Below are 26,067 nucleotides of genomic sequence, written 5' to 3'. Positions count from 1 at the left end.
ACTAGATTAATGACAAATGCAAAACATGTGTACATACCATTTGTCTTTTGCTATTTGTTTAATCATAGCGAACAAAAATTTCAATTTGTTTCAAGAATTTACAGCTAAAACAGACGTTTCTGTCTGTGTGGGCGTGTGTGTTTGTGTACTGGTTGTATTGTATGTAGAATGTAAGCTCTGTCATATCAGCGAAATTTTAAGCTCCAGACATTTTAATGAAAGAAAAACTGTTTAGCTCTGCGGCTGCAATAAAACTGCGATCAAAGAACTTGTTGCAGGACAGCCACAAATTACATACTAGTTAAACTGGCTTTAATAAAATGCTTTGATCTCAAAATACATTTCTGGTTAATATTAAAGAAAAAGAGAGAGGAAAAGAGAGAGGTGCACAGAGAGAATATACGAGAGAGTGAGATTAGTTTCTGATTGTGTTTTGTTTGAATTCGGATCGTTTGTTTGTTGTTGTTGTTTGACTTTTATCTGTTTGTGGGAAAGTGAGTCAAATGAGTTTGGACATTTGTATATACGTATACATGCATACATATGTACCAATGTATGTGTTTATTTATACATATACGATGCGCCCTCTTTTGTTATGTTGTTGATTTCATTACTTTTTTTTTGGTGTCTTATCAGCGCTCTCTTTTTATTTATTTTTGTTGTAGTTTGACTTGGGGGCATGTTGTGTACTTTTCCATTAAAAACTAAAGTTAAATGTTTGATTTGATTATTTCAAGTTATTGGCTTCTTGTTGGTGCAACGAATTTGCTATATAATTTCATTGTTTACCCTTTCGCGTTGCTAATTAATGATTTTTTTTTTATTATTTTATCGGTTCGTGGCATGGATATCTTTGGCCCATTTAAAATCTAATTAATTTAATGGCACACGTCGTAAGTTAATTTGAAATATGTGTTACATGTTATACTCATCTTCACACATACACACTTACACTTTCACACACACGCGCCTTAATTGTTTACAGATTAGTTTCAGCTATGGAAGCTTTGGGTGTGTCCCACTGTGGCGGGTGTGAACAATTAGCTTAAAGTTAGACAGGAGAAGGAGAAGGCGTAGAGAGAGGAGAAGGAGAGTGCGTTTGTCAGAGTGACCGAGCACTTGGCAAAAGTGTCACGCAAGCCTGGGCACACCTGTCCCCTGCTAAAGAGAGTGAGCTAAAGAGAGTCAAGCTCATCACGTTCCACAACTTATTGCCTACTGATGCTTATCGGCTAAATTTGAGCTACTTTTGGGCACGCTTTGTCTTTTTGTCTCTGTTTACCTTGTGGAATGCGTAGGTCTAGCTTATTATGGCTATGATTTATATTTGGCACATACTACGCTGCCAACAATTTGCCAAATTTGTTCAGATTCCGCGGAAGTTGTAAATATTTGGCGTTAATATGCGTGGGTTTCTAATTTTCCCTTTTGACTATGATGATCTTGATGACTTGACTGTGGTCAGTTCAACAGTTCATCATCGTTATCATCATTATCATTGTTATGGAACTACATATGGGCATAAGTATTCGTGTATTCCCATTCCCATTCCCATTACCATTTCCATTCCCAATTGAACTCAATTGAGTGCTTCATTATGCAAGCCCATAAAAATGGCAGCCAACAATTCATCAATCATTCAAATCGTCAATTCGGAGCGCATAAATCAAGCGAGAAAAACCAATTAGGCCAATCAAAACATGAAAATATATTTATTTATTTTTATTAGCACAATTTAAATACTCTAAGAATTGAAAAATTCAAAAAATTAGTTGTGTTTATTCAAGAATTCTTTAAATATACACCATTTAAAGCAATTAACATCAGGGAATATCATAGGAACCGTTAACCGAAACTAACCGTTTCATTTTTAGTACCGGAACTGTAACCGAATGAAAATTCTCTGTCAAGAACCGAATACCGAAACGTTTGTACCGGTACGGTTGTGGTAAAGTTGCTATGTAAAAGAGTTGTCTGACTTCCAACTGTCATAACTTGATCAAAACTGAATAGATTTTCAAACGGAATGTCTTTTTGATCATGATTTGGCCTCTTATATATTGTGCACTCAAATATTTTAAAATTCGTTCAAAAAATTTTTTTTGCCTTAGGTCTGTTTATTTCGATGTCATATTTATTATAAAACGACCTCTTAAAATTTTTAAATGTTTCAAAATTGATTTGTTGTACCGCTACGTACCGAACTGATACCGGAACCGAAAGAAAAAAAACTGAAATAGAACCTTTTACCGAAATAGTTATTTAGGGACGAACCGGAACCGAAACCGTAACCTATATTTGTTTCGATTTGATTTCCTGATTAATATCCATCCTGCGGCAAACGTAACCACATATTTAAGTAACTTTTTTTTACTCTATCCATTCATAATTTAATTTCAATTTATGTATTTATTTATCATATTCGTATTGATGTGCATCAAATATGATTTATGAAGCCACAAAAAAGGCAAATCATAAAACGGCTGCAATTGCACACAATATCAACAATGAATACTACAACAATAGCTACTACTACCATTTCGTATAACCTTCAACACCTCAAAATTTTTGCGCAACATCGAAATCAGCAATATGACGAAAATTAATTTTCAATTTGCATACGATTTTTTCTTTCGAGTGTTTCTCGCGTGCAAAATTATGCAAATTAGACAAACAACAAAACTTGCCGCGAATTGGAGAGTTAAATGCATTGCACAAAAAATGGCTAAAAGACGAAGAATCAAAAATTGTTTGTAACACTTAAATATTTGTTTGGATTTTGGTTGCACGATTTTTGAAGGGCCTCAAGAAACCTTTGTTCGCCCTTCAACAGCGCTTCTTAAGCAAAAGGCACAAAAATAAAGTATGAACTGCATGACGCAGCAACACTTAACATACAAACATACACACACACACACACACACATACATAAATGCATGGAAATATAGCGGATAATAAATAAGCGCAAGAGAGATAAAGAGAGTAAGAGAGAGAGACTAATCCTTATCCGAAAGTGCTTAAGCACGGTGCAAATAAAGTTCCAAGAGCTTTTTGCATATTCAATGCACAGAAGAGTGCAGACAATCGAATGTTTACATTCACTGAGATCGCTGAAAGCTTTGGTGTTTGGGCAACATTTAATACAAATATACATTGAACAATGTAAATAAGTTTTTAAGTACATATGTAATTTTATCATGTTTTAATTGATTGGTTTCGTATAATAATTTGTTATATGTATGTGTGTGTCGGACAAAGTCGAATGACTTTTTAAAAAATGGAATAAACGCCAGCTGACTAATCGCCTTGAGGGCGTATTAAAAATCATTTGATATACAGCAAGTTTACATGCCGCTTATAAATCTAAATCAATATAAATAAACGTGCTACGTGGTTTTGATATAAGCAATGTCCTAAAACTGATGTCGCCCATCAATAAAAGGCCACTTAATTAATCCATTTTAGCCGCAGCACGACAAAATATTTTCTACGCAGTGTTACCAACTACGACTTCGACTTCGTTGTCGATGACGATGACTCTTTGGTCATTTACCTATCGACGTGGCGTAAACTTCAATAACCTCCCTTTTGGCCAGAACAAATCAAGATTAATTGTTTGTTGCTAAATTTAGGGTTTTTGTTGCTATTATTGTTGTATAATATGTCTCTCAGTGGGGTGCCGTTTGCCTGACTGACTGAATGAGCTTGGCCATTAAGTTTTCCCATTTTTTTTCAATGTCCTACTTTTTGCATATGATTCACGCGACTTTTCTTTCCACATTTCCTTGTTCTTTACTCCCAACTGTTGTTGTCATGTGTTGTCTTTATCATGTGTATCGTGACTTTCTTTCTCTCTTTCGTGCTTGCACCATACATCAGTTTCAGTTTCGGCAAATTGGACATGGAAATTTGTCAACCGACTTTTGATGTCTCAGCATTTGTGTGCTTGTGAGTGTCTCTGTATTTGTATTTATGCTTGTGTGTCGATGTCGCTTCACACATCATTTTTTTTGATTGTACAATTGTGCCGGCTTACAACATAATTTGCCAAATGTGATTAGCAAATTATATGGACATGGAGGCGGTTTTTGGAGTCGTCGTCGTCCACCGCTCGCTTTCAATTCAACGCTTCGTTTAACTGAGGCAAATTGAAAGCTTGCCTTGCCACAATTACAGCAAATTGAAAAGTATACAATTTGTAGGCAATAAAAATTGGACAGTGAGACGCCGACTGAGCGCGCTCAGAAGTTCATCAACCTCTCTATGCTTTTTTGTTTTGTTTTTAGTGCACACATATGTGTGCTGACATGTGTATGTGTGTGTGAGCTTTTGTAAACAGCTGCTGCTGCGGCTGCTGTTCCCTCTTCTCTTCTCTTCTTTGCTCTGCTCTTTCAGGGCGGCATTAGAACTGACGTCGATGTCGTCATTGCGTGGGCGTTTGCTCTTTGTGGTGCCTTTTTGAGTACTTGGCGCAGTATTTGTTAAATCGTACTATATAATTATTCATTTGCTGAATGTAATTTACCTGCGTGTGGGCCGTAAAAAAGAAAGGTTACCGCTGCTAAATTAATACAACTGATTATCCGATCAATGTACGCTGATAAAATACAAACATCACTCATTCATTAAAACAACTTTCGTTTGTGCATAGTAAATGACAACTAACAATATTTATACAGTTAGTCAAGAAAGTGTTGAGACTTATTATTTTATGGTTTCAGTGAAAAAAAGTACGATCATTTTTATTGAACTTAACTTTTTTAAAAATACAAAAGCAAATGTGTAAATTTATATTTTTGTTAAAATACTTTCTTGACTCACTGTATGTATTTACTTGTGCATATCGTTTGCAAAGCATATCAAACTATTAAACAACATTTGCGCAATTATAATAAATGTAGTCGCATTTTATTTTTTGCGCAATCAAAGTTTATTAACATTTTGCACATTTGCCTAGCAACAAAAACAAAAACAACAAACGGTAGCAACGGTAGACTCAGACGACCAACAACCGCAAAAGTTGGTTAGCTTTAGCTGTTGGATTTATGTACGTAACGGTACCTGAGCATTCAGTGTTGAATAATGATGGCGCATAAAAAAGGCAAATATTAACAAATGAACAAACAACGTTCGCTTTTTGCTGCTTCTTTTATTTTTATTTTTCATATGCAAATGCGACTGACACGCCCACTGTCAGTTGAAATTTAAAATTATTGTACATTTCCTTGAGCCATCAAACTGCAATATTCACAGCATAGGCAACAGAAAACAAAAAACAAAGAGAAATAAAGAAGTAATATAAAGCTTGAAACTCTCCAAAACCCTAAAGCACAGAGATGGACCGAAAGAGAGCCGGAACAGAATAAGAGAGAGAGGCTTAATGAGCTTTGTTTTGCGCTTCGACGACGGCTTATCTGCTCACTTTGCATCTAAGGTGCATACACCAACAATTATTACAAGCAAAACAAAACAAAACAAAAGCAAACGCCATAACTTTAATCATAAACAATGGAAAATTTACAATATGGAAAGTTAGAGCTGCTGAGAGTGAGTGAATGTGTCGGCCTATCCATCTATCTTTCTATCAATGTGCTTAAAGCGCTCAGCAAAAGCAACGCTCTATGCTCTCGCAACATTTTTAAAAGTATTATTATGTATAACAATAATAGCTTATTTAGCGCTAAGCTTTGTATGTATTTATAACTGCCACTGCGCTCTAATAATTATTTATAATAATTACATTTTTTATTGCCTGCTGTTTAAACATCAAATTATTTTGTATACCCTATTTTCAAATGGTATAAGCTTAAGCTGAATTTACTTTACTAAAATGCCCAGTTTCTTAACCTAAATATATTTTTGGATACATTATTTATATGTTGGTCACACAATTTTATAGTGTATTTTCACAGTCGTACTTAATCTAGTCTGTATAGCATTTTCATCGGTTTCTCTTTTTGCTGTCGCTGCTCGATATGCTCAATACAATCCTCAATATTTTTGGCTATCTCTGTCTCTGTCCTGTTCATATGACTCGCTATATGTATCGCTTTCAATTAAACTTTTGCTTTGGCTTCTTTTTTGCGCTCTGTCAAAAAGCTTCTAAAACGATCACAATCGTGCGCTGACCTTGAACGTTGTTAAACACATATACAATCACACGTATGCACATCTATACATATACTAGCAGACGAATAATTTGATAGTCGAATTCTGAATTTTAATCGAAAAATTGCACGCACTTTTCATGCGCGAATTTTCTTGGCAGACAGTCAGGCCTTTTATTTTATACACATTATCTCTTTTGCGTCGAACCTGACATTAAAATCTTAATGCTCAAGAGTACGCTCTGCGTCTTTCTTGCATTTGTTTTTGTTTTCGCTTATTTTTTGTGTTTGGCTTTGTCGCCTCGGGGCCATAAATATTTCATTTTCGTAACAAAATGAAAATACACTTAATTTTCGCAAGTTTTCCTTACATGCTGCGTCTGAATTTGCATATCAAGACTAAATTTTGTTTTTATTGCCAACGCGAATTTCTTCGTCGTCTCCTTCGCTCTTCCCTCTGTCAAATGTCAAATGTTTTCTGCAGTTTGGCGCCTGCAGTCTCCACAGTGGGATGACATCAGCAGCAGCGCAGCTGCAGCGCACCAGAAGCGGTAATAAAAGAGGGGAAGCTTAGCTTTCTGCCACCCAAACTTTTGTGTAACTAATTTAGTGCTCATTGGGCGTTTTAATGATTAATCGCGGAACAAAAAAGCACGTACCGAAAGCATCAACCAACAGTTGTGTGGAAATGCTATTAAAACGAGTATGTTTTATGTTTGTAATAAAAATGTTTTATTGTTGCTGTTCTTTTTTGTAGGCTCGCTATTTTGTGTAATCAACGTGCAATGAACTTTTTCACAAACACACACACACTAATACAAATGCATAAATATATCATGACAGCAACAAATTGAGGCAGGTTCTCGTCTGCTGCGACTGTGACGCCGACAGCGACGGCGACAGCTTCGGCTGCTGTGTTAGGCCGTTTAATAATGTAGCTTTGCCGTATCACACACTCATTGTACCGTATCAGCGACAGTTTTGTTTTTATTGTCAAAGACACTGACATAAAGTTTTATTTTTTTATTTTCCGCATATACAAATACAGGCTAATTTGCATAAAGTTTCACACGCCGGCACACAAACACACACACACACAGGCAGACAAACGGAGAGGATAGACACTCACCCTCCACAGGCCCCTCTCAATAACAATGCACTTGCCCATCAGCACACTCTCTCCCACACTCTCACACCAGCTGAGTATCATTGCGAGCGTTCGCTCTCGCACTCTCTTTTTCTGCTGTTCTCTCGTTCAGCTGATGGTGCTGCTGCTGCTGCTGTGGAGGCTCTGTTGGCGCTGTGGACGATGCCGCGAGCTTAGTGTGTTTTTAGCTTTACGTTCGTGCGTTACGTTGACGCGTCTTCGGATCGCGTCTATCGGTTGTCGATTATTTAAAAGAAATAACGTCGACTTTAATAAATAATCTCGTTGCTGATTTATGCCACGCTTTTGTTGGCTCTCTTCGATTGTTAGTTTCTTATTATTTAGATTGTAAGAAATTTCGCCGAATTCAGAAGACACGAAATCGAAACACGAGCCAAATTGATTTTGATTAAGAGGCTATCATTTGCTGTTTTTTTTTTTTTTTTTGATCGACTGCGGAATTTAATCAGCAATAATATGTTACTGTTGCTCAAAATAATTTAGTCCAAATTCAATCAATTTGAAAAGGCCATTGACAAAATTGTATAAACTTCCGCAACAACTTTTATGGTTAAACAATTGAAATAAACAATAATAAATTGTAAAAAATGCAAAAATGCTGTGTAATTAACGAAGCGTGGGCCGCACACGCATTTTAACTATGCATAGCAATGTGTGTGTGTGTGAACAAATTCCAGCTGGAAACTAAAGCAGTAACAATTATACAAATGTGAATATAATCCACACACAAGTAAATGCGATCCACATTCCACACAGCTGTGTGCAATGATTTAACAGTTGACTTGAGATTTGAATATTGTTTGGTTACGTCTGCGTCTCATTTGACTTCAAGGGCCTCCACATTTTGACGCCTGATTGAGTTACAAGTGTGCCCCCGTCTGTCTTTTCCCCTCAGTCAGTCATACATATGTATATCAATGCGAGGGTTAACTCAAGATTATCTACGATTGTTAACAATTCGTGTTGAGCATTCATATTTGCCATAAACAATAAATTCCTTAATTAATATGCCATGTATGACACTTTATAACATTATGTCACACCTAAAATTTTTAATCGATGATCGAATAATAATCTTTTCTTTCAACGAACCCATTCCCAAGAGTTGAAGTCGGTTTACTTTGAATATCAATTTGGCTCACTGTGAGATTTTTACCAAAATATTTAATGTTTTTAATGATTAATGATTTGCATGCCTAAACTTTTGACTAATTGTGTTGACAACTGTGAGAGTAAAACTAAAAAATCGAATTCTGTCGAAAATGATTTGAAATATTCTTTTTTATTTATTAATTTTAATGTCAATAATGTTAAATTAAGCTCAACTTTATTATAAAATTTTTACCTATCCATTTGCTCTGGATCTAAATAGATAAATCTAGTATTTATAACTCTGGGACGCTAGATCATCTTTGGATATCAAATTGAAAGCACATTAAAGCTTCCAGTTGTATTCTGTATAGCACAGCTGGCAATTTCTTCAACTTGTGTATGTATAAATGAAAAATATAATATTTACCAACTAAATTATTAACCTTAAAGTGTTACTTAATATTTGCATGATAACTTTTGTATTGAACCTCGCATCGCACAGCTGGAGAAGATGTTCGCTTTACATATTTAATTATGAATTAAACAAAGTTTCCCATCACTTTTGCAATTGTTCATGTTTTTTGAGTTGAAGTGTCTTTGTCTTCTCATTGGGTTGACAAAGGTCAAGCTAAAGTCAATGCCAGAGGTCGAGATGCGTTAATAAACGCCTTATTGCAATGCGATGTAAAATTGTACACTCAGTAATATTCGTATAAGATCATAAATTTTTATTTAATTATCATTCGAGCTTGTTCCGGTTGATTGAGTTGAGCTGCCAAGCTGTCAACTTTGCAGTTAATTTTTAAAAATATATATTTATTTTGATTTATTACCGAGCACGTTTTTTGTGTCTGTTGTTTGTATTATTATTGCTGGTTGGTAGCCTCAGGGTCAGATAGTTGGTTGTTGAGTTGTCTTCCTAAATGCGTTGTTCTTCACTTGCCACATTGATTGCAATTTGGTTCTAAATTCAAAACTCACATGCGAGATCTTAGTCCGCACATTTGCGTGTCACAAGGTCCTAAAGTCCATCCAAACAATCAACACCCAAAGCCTCCTTCTCCTCATACCCAACTGGTTGTAAAAATCAGGGCCCATTTCTGACCTCGTAAATGCTTTTGCCATTTCTGTTGCAGTACAACAAAATAATGGCCAATGAAGACCCACATTGCCCACTTGCCACTTGCCACCAGCTTGTGGCCAGTCGACAACGCCTCAATTGGTTTCTTGGTTTCTGGGCCAACAGACGAAAGTGAATTTCTAGTTTGGCTCTCGCCGCCAGCACGAAAGCCATCAAATTTCTTGACTGCTTTTGCTTTTTTTTTTACCACTTTATATATAGTATATTTTCTTTTTGGCAAGCTATTTGTCAGTGCAACTTGCAGCTCATAAAACCCAAGCACTTTCAGCATAATGTATAAAGTACAAGTTTTTTAAAAGACAGGTACTTAACTTTAATAGTTAACCCCTTAAGTGCCGTCCAGTTACCAACGTTTTCTTCCCTAAAGAGAAGCATTTGCAGAAAGCGATGAGACACGTGTCCAATTATTTTTAACAAACATTTATGAAAATTAATTAACACTGGATTGAATATCAATATTAATACCACTTTTCCATTTAATTATTTCCACTTTGCCGTAGTTTTCTATGCCGAAAATATTATAAATATTACACAGCTATTAACCTAGCTTATTAACATAATTTTCAAGTCATAAGAACTAATTTCCAATGATTATTAAGATAACTAAAAATAATGGCAATAATTATTGTAATATTCTAGTGTTTATTTGTCAGCAATGAAAATCCTACGCTCATCGAAAGCACTTCCATATTTTGTTTTCATATAAAACTCATTTGGTTAAATGAATACTATACAACTTGTATATGCATTATAGATAGATATATGTATCTATCAAATGATATTTGTATGTATATTATGTATGCGTTATTAAACAAAGGTCGTGTGGGGAATGAGTAATGCGGTGCTAGAACGAGAATCCAGACAAAGTCAGGCAATAAATAGAAAGACAACAGACGGACTGATCGAAGATTATAAACATTCGATAAAACCATCAAAGAGACGTAAGATTTGAATTTGCTGCCAAATATGGGTGTAACAAGTTGACGCGACTACAAAATCGATGACGACGACTATCAACAATAATATTAACAACAACAATAACAACAATATAAACATGTAAATTCAGATTGTATAAGTCTAAAAATATTGTTTATAAGTGTGTGGCGATCAAAGCCACAATAACAATGCTCCTCAGAGAGGAAATAATGTGTTGAAAACTGATTGAATCTGAAGTTTAAAGTCAAAACATTGAAGGAGGAAATGAGGGAGGAAAGTTAATTGCTAGCGAAAGTTGATTGACTTAAAGAATGATGGTTAAAACCATTTAAACATCAGCTGTGTCTGTGCGTCTAATTTATGATATTAAACAAAAATATCCGCCCCTTGTCAGACGTAGAACGTGTGCTGAATATTAAAAACTTAAAATCTAAAAAAAATATACGATCCAACGATCTGCGGATCTGTTGAAACACCCAAAAACCAGTCGCAAACAACGACCATTGAAAGGGGAGGCGAAAGATGTTGCCTGTAGATATCGAAAAGATAGTGAGGAAGAGGGTAAGGAGTGACAAAATGATGGTGTTTATTAATGCGACTACATTGTTGCCAACGTTGACTTCATTGACAGATAGATAGCTAGATAAAAGCAAAAATATTATACATATGTATACATTGTAATAATAATAATCATCATAATGGGGCTCTCTGTATTTATTGCAAAATAAAAAAAAAGAGAAAGAAAAAGAAAAAGAAAAAGAAAAAAGAATGCGTCGTGTGGTCGCGCGATGAGTTTGCAAATTGTCAAAGTAGCTGCGAGTTGAGATCGAGGCTCTAGGCTTGAGGCTCTGTCCAGTCCCGCCTCCAGTTTCTCCTGACAACGGCGACAACTTGAATCGACGCCTAAACACCACATACACACATAGTATACAAATTGCTGTACAAATTGAGTACCAATTGAGCCTCGAGGCGTGTCTAGTTAGAGATGTGTGTCTTGTAAATTTTGCAGGAGAATAAATCGTGAATGTCTAAAAAAATTGTTGTTCTCATTATTTATTTTGTAAAGTTCTAAGTTTAATTAATTTAAATACATGGGAATACTATGTTGATTTTTGTAACATTAAAGATCTTTGTTAAACGAAACTCAAAATCTATTTATAGATCGCAAATTCCAGAAATCCTTAAAAATAAATATTATATTTTATGTATTTTTTATAACGAGCGAACGAATATAAACTTTTATTTATTATCATCAGTGTATAATTAACAATTTGTTGTGTACTTGGAAGCCAACTGAAAAATATCTGCCTTAAATGGCAATCCATGCGGATGGCGAGTTCTAAAAGTTTGACAACTGCAAAATTGTAAAAAAAAAGATATACAAAAAATTGTTTTCAATGCGAGTAATTCAGTGGCTGGCCGAACGTGCAATTATCGAGATACAAATGAATATGTTTTTTTTATTCGCTTTGTATTCGTTTTTATTTTGTGCTGATTATGGAGTTGGTATCTTGTTGACTTTGCAGTTGTTGTTGTTGTTGTTGTGCCTGTTCTCTTAACATGCATATCGTGCTATAAGTCATAAATTACATAATTGCAGCTCGTTTATCTCTTTGATATTGCAACTGCTGTCTGATTGTTGTTGTTGTTGTGTGTTGTTTTTGTTGTTGCAATATCTGCGATCTGTGACCTATGTTTTGGTTCGGGTTTGTTAACTTGCTTGGGTTGAACGTACCCATAAATCTAGGGTCTTTTATTTAACTGATAGCAGCTGCGCCTTTGTTTTAAGTTCATACGTCTAGATTAGTTTTAATCGTCTTACTAAAAAATGTAAATCAAAAATAAAAACAACTTCTTCATCTGAAGATCTGTTTTCTCTTTTGTGAATGATCCCATAACTACAGAGTATCATCTTTCAATATCTGATTTGGTATTAGAATTTAAACCCTAAGATTTGTTTCCATTAATGACTGCAATATCGTTTAACAAATTGTAACGTAAAACCAATCGATCTTTCCGATTGCTTATTTATTGCTATAATTCTTTCTTTGTTATTATAAATTGTTGTTGTCGATCGTGGACACGATTTGCATGATTAACTCCTGAGATTCCTTTATAGAACGTATTAATTTTCATGTTTAGCACTTTACTGCGATTTGCTGCTTATACGTCAATGTCGCGCCTTTGTATGCAAATTTCCTCTAGAAATATTTCCATTTATACCCATGGGTTTATTTATGAACATAATATAATTAATAATGGGTTAGGAATTAGTCGCAATGTCTGGAAAATAAAATAATGTTGAGTCTGTGACTTTAATAAGTTTAGCTTGCCTCGCTTGAAATACCAGAAACTCTGTTCAAGAACCTTTACTTCTTATTTAAATTTCAGTGAACTGCGTAAATATTTATAAAATGTCTGAGTAGTATTGGGAGGCGGTGAAAGGGGTAGATTGAATACGTATATAAAATATTCATGATTATACGGAAAGCTTGCAAAAATTTCAAGGTGTCAGAACTCTCGGAGCTGTGTACAAACAGAAGGTACAAAAATGCTTTTAACGCTTAAACTTGACAAATGCTTAATGCTTGCCCTGAACATATATTCAATTCCCTCTCAATATAAATTTCTTATGTTCAGAAAAATAAAATGCTTGAATTTCCCTGCACTTGCACTTCCGAGATAACGAATTGAAATTCTAGATGTTTGCTCATGGGGGCCGATAAAGGAAGCAACGGGAAACCGTTGCCACATCAAATATTGTCAAGGGGTGGAGGGAGGGTGCTGTTGTGGGTGCCATCACCAGACGAGGGTCAAGCTGCCGATGATTTTGTTATTGTGGTTTCCGAGTGATGGGGCAGTGAGGAGGGGGATGGGGCAGTCGGGAAACGGTGGCTAATGATGAGTCGAGGCTTTGATTTGGTTTTGGGTGCGTCGCATTGACGTCAAGCTCGAAAGTCTATTGTGATTGTGCATAAAAGTCATTTCATTGTGAACTATCGATCGATTGTAATTGTGATATTAATAATGTTACTTCATATCATAGGAAATTTGTTGTATATTAAAATTAAAGAGTATTGTAAATGTATATAAAAGTTATTAAATTGTGAATTATCCAACGACAGAAATTGTAGATTTTTTTTTTTAATTTATGATTTCTGTGTTGAAAATTAAATTGTACTTCTATTGTCACTTTGTTAAGAATTATAAATTATTAAGCTTTGGATCGGTTGCAATTGTGATATTAATCGGAATTTTTACCGTGTTGTGAATATATTTATCCGTCATCGCCATACTATTTATTTTACTGTCGCTTTATTCACAACGATCCCTTTCTTGATTATGAATTGTTATCTCGTAAATGAAGCAAAAAATCTGTTGATCTGACCTTGCATTCAGTTTATTTGCAGATATATCGTTTTGCTCATTTTTAACCCTGACTTTTTTATAGTTTGTGTTAATCTTTTTGTGATTAAGTGGATAGTTTATAGGCAGTTACTATAATGTGATTTTAATTTAATCCATGCAGCTTTAAAACTTACAATAATAAAAGTTTAGTGCAAATGCTGCAATTTATTCAGACTTTATGCAGTTCTTTAATTAGTTTCTTGCAGCTCATACTTTTAGTTTAAGAGAGCTGTAATAAAGAACTATGTACTTTTATTTAAATTGTTTTGAACATTTGACGGTAAATTTAAACAATTCTGTTGCTCTAAAAAACTGAAAGCTTAGTAAAGAGAATGGAATCTGAGGTTTTTTTTTACGATCCCTGATAAATAAATTTAGTCCAAATCGAAATAGTGAATTATAAACTTGATAAAATTAGTAACATTTTAGTTACTGATCCATCAACTGAGGTAATTACAATTTCAACATTGACTCATAATTTAATAATATTATTTTTCTTGATTTCCTGGTGTTGAGTCAACATGAGTTTTGAGGTTTTAAGTCTTTAATAATTAACTGTAAGTCAGAAAATGATATGCACTAAACAATTGCTGAGTTTATTTTTAAAGTACATAAAGTGCTTAAGTGTTTTGTAGTTGTGTAAGTTCAAAATGAATCGACTTGTTTAAATAATGTTTATTTTCCTTTTTTCTTTGCAGTTTAATTGTACAACAACAAGTGCAACAATTGGCACAATTGGCGATAAATCAGCAGCAACAACATTAAGAGAGACGCCGCTTGAACTTTCTGTGAAAACTAAAGGAGGGGAGAAACGAAAACGAAACAAAAAAAAAAGGAAAATAATAAAAGAAAATAAACAAAATAATAAAAACGAAGAGCAAGGCAAGGAAAAGCAGGAGGCAGTGCATCATTAGCAGACGCAGACGCATAAAAAAAAGATACGTTGTTGTCTTGGTTTCAGTTTCGCTTTTGGCTATTTTGGTAACTCTTGTGTCTGTATCTGTGAGATACAATTATATTTTGTGTTGGGTTTAAAGGCCCACGCCTGCCAGGAATGCAGCATGTGGCCATGTAAAGGCAACAGACAGTCACAAAGCAGCAACAACAACAACAACAACAATTACAACTTCAACAAGTGAAACAACAACAAGTGCAACTGCAACTTGGAGCCCACTTGACTGTCACTTGGCAGTCACTTAACAGTCACTTGGTATTCCAAGCAGCGAACCGGAAAAGCGTCGATGAGTTTCCCTTGACTGCCAGCAACAGCAATTTGAAATTCCCTCACCTCAAACAATGGACGCAACGTCAACAACAACACCAGCAACAACAATTGCAGCTCCAACTCCAGCGACAACAACAACAGTTGCCAGATCTTTGGATCAACAGGAGGAGCCAGTCATTGGTTCACCAAATCATTCGCACTACTCGAATCTCACAAACACCAGCAACAGCAGCAGCAAGAGCAGCAGCAACGTCAGCAGTCCATCGGTGGCTCACGACACCAGCAGCTCATCCTCATCCTCGTCGGCGCCACAGTACAGCGAAGATTTGCGTGCTGCAGCGGCATCAACGCGTCCGACTCCAAGTCAACGTGGTTCACACTCTGGCAGCGGTTCCACCAAGACCTGTGAACTGGATGTGGGCGAGGAGGAGCGTGATACCTTCTCGCCAGTGTCCAGTCCGGACTGTAACGGTGCTGTTGCTGCAGTTGCTCTCGTTGTTGCCGGCAGCAGCAGCAGCAACTCTGGTCGTGATAACAAAAGTTACGAAAGCAAATTGAAGCCACCTTCCAAGGAGGAGAAGCAACGTCAAAACGAGGAAATTGTGTGCATGGAAACGTCGACAGTTTCCACTGAGACCGGCTCCTGGGAGTCTGTCTATCCCAATGTCAATGTGATGTCATCGCAGGCACAGCCGGAGGGGATTACGGCCAATTGCCTGCTGCGGGAGTTTGAGAAGCGGGAGCAACCCTTAAGCACATCGGGGAATAGTGCTTGCTTTATAGACGCCTCGTCGCTGCGCGATGAGGATGAGGTGCTGTCCTTTCCCAGCCTGGATGGTAACCAGGCCTGCGAGCACGAATTAGATGCAAAGCCGGAGTCGGAAATGGAACTGGAACAGTTTCACAAGGCGTTTGCCAAGTGTAAAGTTAATAGTTTGCCACCACGCAGCAGTCAATCCAATTGCAGCTCCGACGTGGAAGCCGAGGATGAGCAACAACAGGATTCTAATAGTGTTACCAACAATCTATCCGATGAGGAGAAGCTTTGGAAGCGGGAACAACAGTTGCCGGCAAGTGTTGCCACCGATGCCACTGAAGCGAGTAGTGTCTCATTGCCGGCGGATGCGGATTCCTCCGACTCCTCGTTGAGTGCTGCACGAAGGCGACGTGCTGCTCCAACTGTTCCCATGGCAGTGCCATACAGTTTCCAGCATAACACACAACAGTTTAGTGTGCATCCATTGGCCAGTAGTCCCAAATTTGCATCTCATCATGCGCATGATCTCAGCTATACAACGGATTACTCCTCGAGCAGTCCCGGACACAGTTTGGTGTGGTCGGATCAGAGCAGGCAACATCCGCAGTCACAGCAACAGCAACAACAACAGCAACAGCAGTTGTCACAGCAACAACAACAATTGCAACATCATCATCCAACTGAGACGCCACACAACTCGATGGTGCATGTTTTGGAGCCGGTGTCCAGCAGCAACAATAGCTCCATTCATCGGGATTACACGTTGAGTTCATCGCTCTCCCATCATCGCGATTCGGGTGCCTATTGCAGTGATGCCACCGATTCCCCATTGCCCTTGCCACGCACTCCCAAACGTTCCAAGTTTGATGAAGCGAATCCCATTGTTTCTGGTGGCGCCTCCATTGAGGATTTCCGGCAAAAGCATTGCGATAGTCCAAGTTTGAAGCGACGCACCGATGCCTGTCCCATTGTCTCGGGAGGATTTGTGTCCCTCGATTTTGCAACCACGCGACCGCTGCAGGATGAGGATGACGAGGAGGCGGCGGAGCATCAGCAGGCGGATGAGGATGTCGAGCTGGAGGGCGTAGAGCTGAGGTTTAAACCAACGGGTCATCTGGCGAGGAAACCGCTGGCAGGCATTGCCTCCTGGGTGGTGGACATGAGCGATTGTCGGCCCGAGCGACGCAAGAGCAGCAGCTCCACATCCAGCCTGGAGGCAATGAATCCGGCACGTTTCCGTGAGCGTTCCGATTCGAACAGCTCACATAAAAGTGGCTGTGGTTTCTATGTGTCACTGGATGACATGGACAGAAAGCCAAAGCCACAGGAGAAGCAGCAACCACTGAGCAAATCCTACACAGCGCCCAAGGCGGCCAATTTCTTTGTGAATCTCACGCAGAGCGATTACCAGACCAAGGAGCAGGAGGAACAGAAGGAGCAAAAGGAGATGAAGACACAGGAGCAGTCCACAAATGAGTCTGATAAAAAGAACAACATCTTTAGCATGTTTATAGACTTTGGAGAGTCGTCCAAGCCGCGTGCCACAAATGGACGCAAGGAGCCTTTTAACTTGGCTCAGCGCTTGTCCAGTTCCTTGAGCGTGGCACAACGACGTGGCGAGGATGTGATGAAGTCCAGTGCCAGCTCCACAGAAACTTTGATGGCCAAAAGTGGATCACAGCAGCAGCAACAACAACAGCCGAAGGAGGAGAGCAAATCTTTGGATTATCGCTGCAATCTGGAGCAGCAACCGTTGACGGTGGCAGCACTGCGACGCATGTCGCGTCAGGAGCCGAGCAAGCGTCACAGCTGGGGCAGCAACAATAGCAACAAGGATCAGGCAACAACGGGAGATTGCAAGCGTTCCATTAGCTTGACGGCAAATGGCGGAGATCAAGCTGGAGGAGGTGGAGGAGCAGGTTTAATGAGCATTATTGACAAGTTGCCCATCATCTCAAAGGCATCCTCGTTGTCCGTGGACAGTTCGCTGTCGCCATATGATGACTACAGTGGAGCCTCGAATGCGGGCGCCTTGAGCAGCGGCTCCGATGAGGAGCAACAGGCGGCGGCGCGTCTCAAGAAGCGTCGTCGGGATGCACAGCTCAATGAGACTTATGATAAGAGCAGCAGCCTGGCATCCGTCATGACAGAGGGTGTCTTGTCCAAGGATATGTCACCAGCATCCAATACGGACACGGATGATCTCACCTTTCAGCAGGATGAGCAGCTGGCACTGCGGGAGGTGCAACAACAGCAACAACAACAGGTGCCACTACAACTCAGTAGCAGCTCCAATCGCACCTCGATTATGGAAACAATTATTGAGGCCAAGGAGACGGCATCGCCCAAGAAGCAAGCGACGACTCTGAGTAATGGCCACACCATGGAAACGTTGCATGCCACAATTGAGAAGCAGAAGCAGCTGCTGGAAACGGTCAATGAGCACTCGGAGCAGCCGGCTAACTTTGTCAAACTCTCGGACATGGATAAGAAACCGGTGACGAAACATGAACTGCAATCTCCGGATGCAATGAGCAAAAGTGCTGGCAATCAACGGAGCAATAGTCAGCGATTCTATCGCGATGATCAGCATCGTCTGGCACGTCCACATTCCTGGGCCATGACACGTTCCACCGGCGGCAATAACAACAATATCCAAAACTTTGCCAGCTCTGTGGACAACTTGAGAAGTTTATCGCGGCTGTTTCCCAATTTTAGCAAAGAGTTCTCCAACTCGTTGCCCGGTGATATGACCCTGGACAATGGACAAGGACAACAGCAGCCACAAGTGGATTATATACAAACTGATTTAAGTGCAGACTCAAGTCTCGCATCCAGTTTCAGTCGCTCCGGCATGGATGAGTCTTCCCTAAGTTGTCGTCAGCCGCGTCGTCTCGGCGAGGATCTGCTCAAGATGTTTCTGCAGGAGATTGCCACCGATATGCTGGTCGAGGTGCATGGACGACGCATACGTGCCCACAAATGTATTCTACGGAGTCGTTGTCAGTATTTTGCCGCCATGTTGGCTGGACATGGTTCCCAGAGTGTTGTCTCACTCCAGGGATATTCCTATGCAGCAGTTCATTTTGCATTGTGCCACATTTATTCGGGTGCCTCGCATCCACCGGATGGCATCAGTCTGATGGAGCTGGCCGCTTTGGCAGATCTCTTGGGCCTGGAGGGCCTCAAGGAGGTCACTTCGCACGCCCTGAAGACCAACTATTGCCACAACTTCCATAAGCCTTGCTCTGGCTGCATCGATGGCATACTCCAGGTGCTGCCCGTGGCATTGAATCACGCTCTAGATGATCTCTATCGCAAGTGCTTGCGCTGGACGTGTCGCCATTATCTGAAGGTCTGGCCAACGCGTCAGTTTGCTCAGCTGCCGTCGGATATTCTCGGACGTTGTCGTCAACAAATTGTTGCCTATTTGGTAAGTGAACACTGAATCTTATCCAAATCCTAGAAGAGTATAATTAATTAGTGGTAATGACTGCAACACGCTAAAGAAAGTATTTTTAAGCCTATAAAGTGTATATATTCCTGAGCAGCAACAACAGACAAGTCGATATAGCCATGTCTGTCTGTTAGTCCGATATTTTAAGAACTAGAAGAGATAGAACAACCAAATTTGCTGACAATAATCTTAGGTATGCTACTAGTAATACCTCATTTCTAGAAGTTTTCTTTCACTTTTGTAATAACTACACAGTTTTTCTACAACTTTCTGCTTTTTTAATAAGCCTAATGAATGCCTATTTAGTGTAATTTACAAAATACAGAGGAAAATAAGTAGCAATCACATTGTTTCAAATATTTTCAGAGTTTTAAAGCTAAAAACATTCTGAAAATACCGCAAACAAATCATATTTTAATTTATTAAGAAAAAAAATAGCCGGAAAAAAATGATTTTAAGATCAGACTGTGTCGATAAATAAATAAATAGACTTATTTATAGCTGTTTGGGGAAATTTAAGCTTATAAAAACTATTACCCCTGAAAAAACAATTTTATAAATACGAAGAAAAACTTAAATCTTAGATTTATCAGAAAAAGTGGATTTGATTAAAGTAATTTAGTTATCTTTCTTTGTTTCCTAAATATTTCGAGTATCTTTACAAACACGAAAAAAAGTTAAGTCTTTGATTTATCAGGAAAAGTGGTTTTGATTAAAGTTATTTAGTTACCTTTCCTTGTTTCCTATATATTTCGAGTATTTCATTGTACTGCTCCTGACTTATTAATCTCTTATTGTCTTACTGCACAGACCTCCGAGACGGTCCTGGACACGGTGCTGGACTGTGATCATCTGCTGGCGCAGTTGTCCGCCTATCGCTGGGGTCATGTTTGTGAGCAGCTGGTGCGCGACATCCTGGACGCAGCCTATGCCTATGTGGGCGATCACTTTGCCAGTTTGATTGCCAGCGATTCATTCCTCTCGCTGGGTCACGATCGCAGTCGCCACATTCCGAGACTTGAGACGTTGTTGCTGCAAACGGCAGCTGCACTCACTCCCGAGCAGGCTTGTCGCAGCTATCAGCGTGTGACGCGACTCAACACTGTGCTGCAGGCGAAGCTCATCCAGATGCCAGTGAATCTGGGCGAGTTGGCCAAGGAGCTGCAGGGATTGCAGGAGGAACAGCTTGACTGGCAGCCGGAATACATACGTTTGGTTAGTGCTCTTGTCTACGCCGTCGAGCAGTGCCTGATTAGGCAGTGTTCACGTGCCATGCGTTTCACAGCCTGGCAACGCATGGATCTGGAGCTACGCAAGAAAATCCAGACCATGGCGAGGTTGACAGAGCCATTTGATCTGAAGCGCAACGGCGGCAAACCCGTGAGCAAAGCCTTCTCATTTGGCGGCAGCACACGTAGCCAGGATCTGGTGCAGATCAAGCTGGCCATTCAAGCGCAATCGAAACGCGCCCAGGCACAGGAGACGCAGTCATACAAGGCCACCCAGACAACCTACGAGGCGGGCAATGTGCAGACCACGGAGAGAGGTGTGCAGGCACAGGGCAACCATGATCTGCGCGAAGGCAGCAGTGAGTAATCAAGAATTACCTATTAATCCATCTTATTAATGAAATCTCTCCCCACTTGCAGGTAAATTATTAAAATCCAATTCACGCGCCTATGTGCCACAACCGCAACGTGCCAGCTCTCAATCTGCAACCGATCGCCACAGTCTTAACTCGCACAGACGCACACAGTCGGAGGCGCCGCCTGCGACACATCGGAAACCCGTAGCAGCTGCTGTGGTGGCGCCACCGCCACCACCAGTAGAAGCCAAGGTTGCCCAAACTGTCCAAAATCGGAACTCTGCTCCCGTGGTGCGTGCACGTTATCTGGAGCCGAGGAAACCGCGTGCCGTCAGCGCCAACAACAGCAGCAACAGCAACACGGGTCCGATTCGCAGTGCCACCAGCTCGAGTATTCCGGCGGCACGCAAGGCACAGGCTAAAAATCTGCATATATCTTCCAGCGATAGTTCACGCAACTCGAGTCCAGCTGCAGTGCGTCGTGGACAGAATGGCCCTCGGTTGGGCAACAAGTCGAGCAACATGTCTTCAGATAGTTTGGCCAAAAGCGGATCACGGGAGCGTTATTCCTCGGATCTCAATGTGGACTCGCTGGCGGAGAGCATGAAGAGCTCGGTGATAACAAACAAAACGATCTCACACGAATCGCTGTCGAGCAGCTCCAAATTGGCGCGTGTGCAGCAGCTCAATGGGCATGGACCCAAGCAGACAACAACCACAACAACAACTGCAACACTGCAGCCATTGAGGGGCACACAACGCAGCTCAACAGTTGGCAATCGATCAACGCGACAGTTGAAGCAACAGCACAATGCGGGCACTTCAAATGGTTCCAGTCCAAGTTCGGTGCATACAACCAAATCAGCAACAAGTCGTTTGTCCTCGGTCAGCAGCACGTTGTCCACGCGTGAGCTCTTCAAACAACGTTCCATATCGGTGCCAGCTGGAGGAGATGCTCCAACTAAGGGGCGTCATAGTTTTCTCTCAGCCAAATCGCGTGAGATACTTGCCAAGCGAGCCGAGAAGAACAAGCTACAACAACAGCAGCAACAGCAACAACAACAGCAGCAGCAGCAACACAGCTCGGAAGATGAGCGAACAATACAATTGAGAGCATCTGCAGGTCCGTTGCGCTCCTCGTCACATTCCGCCGTTAGCAGCATGCTGCAGCAGCACAATCTGCGCAATAGTTTGCCCTCCAATATACCCACAAGACGTCCCAATACGCTGCACTTGCGCAAGACAACAACAACAACAGCGGCAACAACAGGAGCAACAACAAATGGACACAAGTTGGCCACAACAAATGGCGTTGTGAACGGCACACATCATTACAAGTCTGCCCAGGCGGTCAAACAGAAACTCGATTTGCTCATCGATGCACAGCTGGAGAGCAGCAATAATTGCCAACGTGTCGAGTCCAAACTGGAACGCTCCAGCACATTTTGCAAGGACAGCGCCGATTTGGATCTGGATGTCAGCGAGCTGCAGATCGTGGAGTAAATATACAAAAAGGTGAGTTTGAAATAAAAAACTATTATCAATATTCTTTACTAATTAACACTTCTATTAATTGCAGGTCATATTAAATATGTACCGATCGAAAGAAACCCATACACGTCCCATAAGGCAACTCTAGTCAATAATAGCATGTAGTTGCAGGCGCAGGAAACCATTAACAATAATCCAATAATCAATTGAGATCAAAATTACAATGTTACTACAAAGCAAATGGAGCATCCACTTAATTGATAGCAGTTATATGAATACATACAACAAAAAACATATTGTCGTTAACCTCCTCCCCAAAAATTATACAAAATTACTGACTAACTAAGTACATATTATTATTATTATAGTAAATGCATTGTATGCAGATCGGAGTCGAGTCGAGTCGAAGCAATGTCAAAATGATAAACAAATTCGGTGATATTATTTAGTGTGCGCTTGTTTAATCTCTCTTATTCATTTAAATATTTGAATGCTACAATTGCTGTGCTTCATAGCTATCAACAATGCCAATATAACTTATATACTTATATGTGCTTTTGTCAGCTGCATTTATAAAAGTCTCTGCACTGCAGCTTTAACATTGTTAACTGAACAACTTAACTCTCTATTCTCCCTCCTCTAATATTTTAAGCCATGCAATTTTTTATACTGTTGTTTATTTTGAATTTTTTTACACGTAGTTCAGCAAATCGGGCGCGCAACCAAGAAAAAAAACGTATTTTTTCGTTGATTTATACCTTTTAATTATTTGATATAAAACACAAAGAAATCTATTTTGTAAGCAAACCGACATTGATATATTGATACAATGATAATGAAGTGCAAGTTTAATAAATGTGTGTATTTATTAAAAGTTATTATTGCAAATTTACAATTATTTTCTGTGTTGGGTGTTAATTTTTATAATATATATAAATCATTCAAAAAAAAACTACAAAAATTTTAACTTCGCGCGTTTGCAGATGTTAAGTGAGGAGCAAATTGCTAATGAGGAGTAACGTCGTTAATGTTATACCTAAAATATACCAGAGCACTGGTAAATATAAATACTGAATTAATTAGAACGCGTTATTGGTCACGTGTGGCCATACTGGAAAATTTAATTTTAAGTTAATACAAATTTCAAAATGCGATAGCTTTGAAATAAAGTAATAATTTAAAAATTCAAAATAAGATCAAATTTAAGAAGGCATTTAAATGAAGGTTTAAATCTCGTCACCCCAAGGGCAGAGAAGTTACAAATTTAATTCTAAAAAAAAGTCAAAAGCTACAAAATTAAAAAAAAATCTATCTTTAATATTAAAAAAATTCAAAATTAGGTTAAATTTCTTGGGTGCAACCAAATTTGCAATTTGATTAAAAGTGTAATTGTTGCCAATAGCTGTTTCTGGCTGGAAAGCATCTAAATTTGTTATTGTGGACACTTTTGCACAGTTTTACCAAAAATATTAATAGCAAAACTTAGCTGAATATATATATATATTTTAAATAGCAAGATTTCAAGTTAAAAGCAATTTTGAAGTTTTTCTAGTAAACGAGTTCTGAAAACAGCCAAATCCAGCTATAAAATAGCTAAGTTGGCAACAGTGGTCTGAAGCCAAAAATAACAGCTGATTGACGATTTCACTACATACATACGTGTGCGATTTATTGGCTAATTTTTAGTTAATACCTAAGTGTGTAACTATAAAGTACAATTACTACGTGGGCGAGTTCTGCAACGAACGCGCCCACTCGGTAAATACATTGCGACAATGTATGACAACGCATTCATTACTGCAATATTCGTCCTCCCAATCCGGATTTATAATTGCTGGCTTATTGCACTGATCACGCATGCATTGCTGTACGGCTGCCGCTTCCGTTAGCAGCTGGATCTGATCTGGAGGCTGTGGCAACACTGCGCTATTTATTTCTCTATCCGGCGCAGCAGCAGTAATCGCTGTCGTATTTGGCACCTCATCGTGAACAGGCAACGGCACGGATGACTGTTGTTCCTCCTCGTGTAGTTGTTGTTGTTGGGGTGCCGTTTCTTCCAGCTGCTGATTGCGCTGATAATCGCGCAGTTGTCGAAAATATTCACGCTTTTCCACCTCATGCCGTTGATCGTAGACGCTGCGTTGTTTCTCATCCATTGATTCCCACATGTTGAGCGCTATCGCTGTGATTTGCTCCAATGTGCAGGCGGGATTCTGTTGCTTGATGGCAGTCATGGTGTCCCGGAAGAAGAGTGCATAGGCAGCTAAAGGCTTCGCTGGTGCCTGATTCCCTTGTGCTGGTGGCTGTTGCTGTGATTGTTGTGGTTGCTGTTGTTGTTGGCTGCCATATGTGTTTGCCGTGTCGTAGTCCATGGGATCCTCCTCATCGTCATCCACGCGACTCAACGTGGTATGATCCAGGCTGGTTAGCCTGCTTAAACGGCGTGACTGCAACGAAAAACAACGATTTGAATTTGTTAGTCAATATTTATTTTATTTATATCATATGTGTAGATATGTAGAGTAGTAAAGACGCTCACTAGCAACTTCTTCATCTTTGATGCGCACTAACAGAATAATTATAAATCAAATCACTGAATGTATAACCAAAACTAAAGAATTAATCGCTCGCCCCAAGCAAGGCCCAGCTATACATTAGACGTATGTCTGTGTGTGTATGTGTACGTCATATATATATGTATATATATATATAAGTATGTTTATACATGTGCTTTGTGCATAACACATACGGCGGAGTGACGAACGAACGCATATGGCTGGGCGCAGAGCGACCGACAGTCAGTGGCAGCCACATATGTATATATTTGAGTGTGCTATGCGTGTGTGTGTGTGTGTGTGTGTGTGTGTGTGTGTGTGTACATGTGTGTTTGTTTATGCGAGCTGGTGTGCGTGTTGTTTGTTGATAAGCGCTTGCTGCTGTGGCTGCTCGCTATAGCTGATTGTTGTTGTTGTGTTTGTCGTTGTTGTAGTTGCTGTTGTTGCTTTGTATCGATAACCCTCATGCGCTTACTATTGATGCCATCATCTAGGGCTGCCTATGTGCACACATATGTACATACATATATACAACCAATGCATGCACACATTTAAACATCATGTTATTATTACTCCAAGCTCCAGTTGTGCGATTCCAATTGGACAGAGAGCTACTTCAACAATATTTATTATAAAGCGATTATCAAGCGATATCCAGTTGCGGCGTCTCCATCAATTAGTTCATGTACTCAGCTGTAAAAACATTCAACACTGTCTCGCTCATCGTCACTCTACAAAATCAACAACAAATAGTTTAAGTTCTGCTGCGGCCAGTGGCGGACAAATCTTGATAGCCTTTTTATTTGAAAGAATAACAAGAAATGATTTAAAATCACTCTGCACAATTGTTTACCCGGTGAAATGCACATAAACGCTAGATAATTTTATCATCTTTATTACTGGGGCAGCTCCTCTTCAACTTACACCAGTTTCGTGTTGTGTCTGCTCCATAGGCGAGTCATTCATTTCAAACACCTCGTCACCAAATGAAGGCGTGTGAAATTGATTCATAATTTTGCCTATCCTTTCAAAGCGCGCTTAGTTACAAATAATAAACAAATAATTTTGTTCCCAGCGTGGACTTTTTTCTATGTTGTCCACAGTGCTGCCAACTTTTTAGAGGAAAAAATAGCAGCTGTTTATTG

General features: G+C 39.4%; 2 protein-coding genes across 4 annotated transcripts; one reads left to right on the top strand and one right to left on the bottom strand.

The window, feature by feature from the left end:
- The first annotated feature begins 7,376 nt into the window (after positions 1–7,376).
- Positions 7,377–23,245, top strand: LOC117786453. 2 transcript variants are annotated; one of them, XM_034624721.1, is made up of 6 exons: positions 7,377–7,579; positions 8,648–8,764; positions 14,551–19,267; positions 20,102–20,879; positions 20,941–22,391; positions 22,456–23,245. In XM_034624721.1, the coding sequence occupies exons 3-5, from the start codon at positions 15,149–15,151 to the stop codon at positions 22,377–22,379; spliced, it is 6,336 nt and encodes a 2,111-aa protein (XP_034480612.1). In that variant the 5' UTR covers positions 7,377–7,579; positions 8,648–8,764; positions 14,551–15,148; the 3' UTR covers positions 22,380–22,391; positions 22,456–23,245. The 2 variants fall into 2 exon arrangements, with proteins under 2 accessions (XP_034480612.1, XP_034480613.1); XM_034624722.1 differs by lacking the exon at positions 8,648–8,764.
- Positions 23,246–24,002: 757 nt separating this feature from the next.
- Positions 24,003–26,029, bottom strand: LOC117788416 (TOX high mobility group box family member 4). 2 transcript variants are annotated; one of them, XM_034627179.1, is made up of 2 exons: positions 25,847–26,029; positions 24,003–24,814 (listed from the first exon to the last, which is right to left on the bottom strand). In XM_034627179.1, the coding sequence occupies exons 1-2, from the start codon at positions 25,931–25,933 to the stop codon at positions 24,089–24,091; spliced, it is 813 nt and encodes a 270-aa protein (XP_034483070.1). In that variant the 5' UTR covers positions 25,934–26,029; the 3' UTR covers positions 24,003–24,088. The 2 variants fall into 2 exon arrangements, with proteins under 2 accessions (XP_034483070.1, XP_034483071.1); XM_034627180.1 differs by lacking the exon at positions 25,847–26,029 and adding an exon at positions 24,907–25,036.
- Between the last annotated feature and the right edge of the window lie 38 nt (positions 26,030–26,067).

The sequence above is a fragment of the Drosophila innubila genome, assembly GCF_004354385.1.
Source record: "Drosophila innubila isolate TH190305 chromosome 3L unlocalized genomic scaffold, UK_Dinn_1.0 0_D_3L, whole genome shotgun sequence".
NCBI classification, from domain to species: domain Eukaryota; kingdom Metazoa; phylum Arthropoda; class Insecta; order Diptera; family Drosophilidae; genus Drosophila; species Drosophila innubila.
Note: the sequence above shows the minus strand (reverse complement) of the source record. Positions and strands in the feature narration are given on the sequence as shown.

Coding starts and splice junctions, on each gene's coding strand:
- LOC117786453 (XM_034624722.1), top strand. CDS start 15,149: ATGGACGCAACGTCAACAACAACACCAGCAACAACAATTGCAGCTCCA. Junction 19,268..20,101: donor AACAAATTGTTGCCTATTTG/GTAAGTGAACAC, acceptor CTTACTGCACAG/ACCTCCGAGACGGTCCTGGA. Junction 20,880..20,940: donor TGATCTGCGCGAAGGCAGCA/GTGAGTAATCAA, acceptor CCCCACTTGCAG/GTAAATTATTAAAATCCAAT.
- LOC117788416 (XM_034627179.1), bottom strand. CDS start 25,933: ATGAATCAATTTCACACGCCTTCATTTGGTGACGAGGTGTTTGAAATG. Junction 24,815..25,846: donor AGACACAACACGAAACTGGT/GTAAGTTGAAGA, acceptor TTTTCGTTGCAG/TCACGCCGTTTAAGCAGGCT.